This window comes from Pteropus vampyrus, unplaced genomic scaffold, assembly GCF_000151845.1.
Source record: "Pteropus vampyrus isolate Shadow unplaced genomic scaffold, Pvam_2.0 Scaffold133, whole genome shotgun sequence".
NCBI classification, from domain to species: domain Eukaryota; kingdom Metazoa; phylum Chordata; class Mammalia; order Chiroptera; family Pteropodidae; genus Pteropus; species Pteropus vampyrus.
In genome coordinates this window covers 4,873,217-4,875,719 of record NW_011888914.1, presented here as the reverse complement: position 1 = coordinate 4,875,719, position 2,503 = coordinate 4,873,217, and the positions used below count along the sequence as shown (strand labels likewise).

Genomic DNA, 2,503 nt, shown 5'->3' with positions numbered 1-2,503 from the left:
ATTATTATGCAGAATGTTATTTACAGATTTTATGAAATAGGTAACTGGTTTGGAACATTACATCAATGTACATATAATTATGAGGTCCCCTTGGTCAGCGGTTACCACTGTTCTTTTAACACAATAAAGTTGCAGCAGGCCACTTTTAAAGATGCTCACTTTTACAAGGCCACATGTACCCTTTCTCTTCCTTTTCTACTTATCTCTTTGTCCTATTCAGAGACAAAGAATATTTATCCTTCTCTATCTTAAAATCTTGACAAAGTTAAGGGGACAAAACATAAGAACATAATGGTACTGATGATCATATCTATACATCTTTCTAAAGCTTAGGGCTTAGATGCCTGCTATGTAGCTAATTTCTTGCCATTATTAATTGACCGAGAGGGTATTTTATCCAAATATTGAAGTTTTCTAGCCAAATGGTAAACAAGTATCATTTAGAATGACCAAACTCACAAAGAGATAGATATTTCCCTGCATCCAAGAAAGCAACTCTTGGTTGTATGTAGTTTTAACCAACAGTTCTTTATCGCTGGAAGTCCTCAAAGAGAAACACTGAAAACAAAAAATAAACCACAAAAAACCTAGCAGGTAAATACTGTACAATCATTTTCAAGCATCAGATAGGTGTATAATTTCTAAGAGCCATTCAAAAACCCTGAGATCCTAACCACCATCTTAGTTCTTTTTTTGCTGTTATAGAATTAAATTTGAACCTCAGTCCTAATTCTTCTTAGAGACTGCCATAATTGTAGTTAGTAGCATAAGCAAATATTACAACATGAGCATACTAATATAATTTGCCATGTCAGAGTATGTAAAATGCGAATTTTAATTTTATTATTTTTGTCAACGGGAGTAATAAGTTAAATTCTATCTTATGGTAAATTTCAAGGACTACTCTATAAATTGAAGAATAACAATTTTTTTTTATATTGACAGCAACATTTTAGATTGTTACAAATATATTTTACTTAACTCTTTTTTCGAAATTGGAACTGCAGATATTGACTTGATCAAATTTTCTGGTGGAAGATCCAACACTCTGGAAAGCTAAAAATAAAGGAAAAAAAAGAGCAAGATTGTTAATATATTTGTTACAGATTCAATGGAATACTACTCAGCAATAAAAGAAATATTGAGACACTTAACAACATAAATGAGCCTCAAATGCAGTATGCTAAGTGACAAATGCCAGACTCAACAGGGTGTATAGTGCATGATTCAATTTATTTGACATTCTGGAAAACTCAAAACTGTAAGGATGAACAGATCAGCGGTTGCCAGGGACTGAGGGTGAGAAGAGGGTTTGACCATAACAAACAGAACTGTTCATCAAAAAGAATGAATTTTATATTTGTAAATTAAAAAAAATTTTTTTTATAAAGAGAGGGGATGAACCTCTGAGGAACCAAATATAATTGACTTTTATTCATTCATAAAGTATTTACGGAATGCCTATTTTGTGCCAGGCACTGTTATAGGAGTTGGGAATATAGTAATGAACAAGAGACAAAAATTTATTGCCTACCATTGATTCAATAAATCAATCTCATTTATTGAATGATTCTTATATGAGACAGGTACATCTAACATGCCTTAATTTTTCTTTGAAATAATCCCATGACTTTCACACTATTATAGACTTCATTTCATGAATGATGGAACTGAAATACAGAGCGTTTATGTAACTCGCTTAAGTGGAAAAGGTGGGACATGAACACAAGCTATCTAAAACCAGAATCTACACTCAACCCCTATGCCATATCTATAACCTTTGAATGAGAACTGCATAAAAAGAAAATAGTGCAATAGCAGTACAGCCATAAGGAATTTAAAACTGTCTTCATCTTTCTTTCCCACCTCTTCAATCTTTATGAAGCCTCTGCAATGGAGTAACCATGGCTGTTGAGGGAGAAGGAAAAGGGAGACATAGTAAATGTCTCCCTTTTCAGGAGAGTAGTAAAACTAAAACCACTGTCTCCTGCCAAACTGTGTGTTTAAAAATGGTTAAGACGGTAAATTTTATGTTATGTCTTTTCCCACAACTAAAAACAAAACAACACCCAAAAAGAAAGACTCAGCCTTCTTTATATAATCCCCCACCTTTCAACTCCCACCTATTACTAAATTTAAAATAAAAGAGAAGGAAGAAAGGAGAAAGAAGGTAGATAATAGGTAGATTGGCTGGTTCTCCATCAAATACACAGGGTAGACACAGCCCAAAGTTATAAACTTCAAAAGTGACAGCCAAGGAAAGATACAACAGATTATGAAGAGGAATGGATGAAGCCTGTTTCACAAGGCTCCTAACTTGAACAATTCTCATTAACACCCCAAATCTGGAGAGAAAAAAATGAATTTCATTATTTTATTATTTGTGAATAGGAGATGCTACAGAGCTGTGGGAGAGAATGAATAAAACACAGAAGTAGATTCCAACACTTTCCAGCAGAAGTGAAGATTCTAGGGCACCATACTGAGGGCTTCCCAACTACAA

At 33.7% G+C, this 2,503-nt stretch overlaps 1 protein-coding gene across 1 annotated transcript in view; it reads right to left on the bottom strand.

Moving 5' to 3' along the window:
- RARS2 (arginyl-tRNA synthetase 2, mitochondrial) overlaps positions 1–2,503 on the bottom strand; it is a 68,889-nt gene that overhangs the window by 46,954 nt on the left and 19,432 nt on the right. The window contains exon 2 of the mRNA XM_011367377.2: positions 983–1,056. Coding sequence (XP_011365679.1) covers positions 983–1,056 — 74 coding nt within the window. The remainder of the gene's footprint in view (positions 1–982; positions 1,057–2,503) is intronic.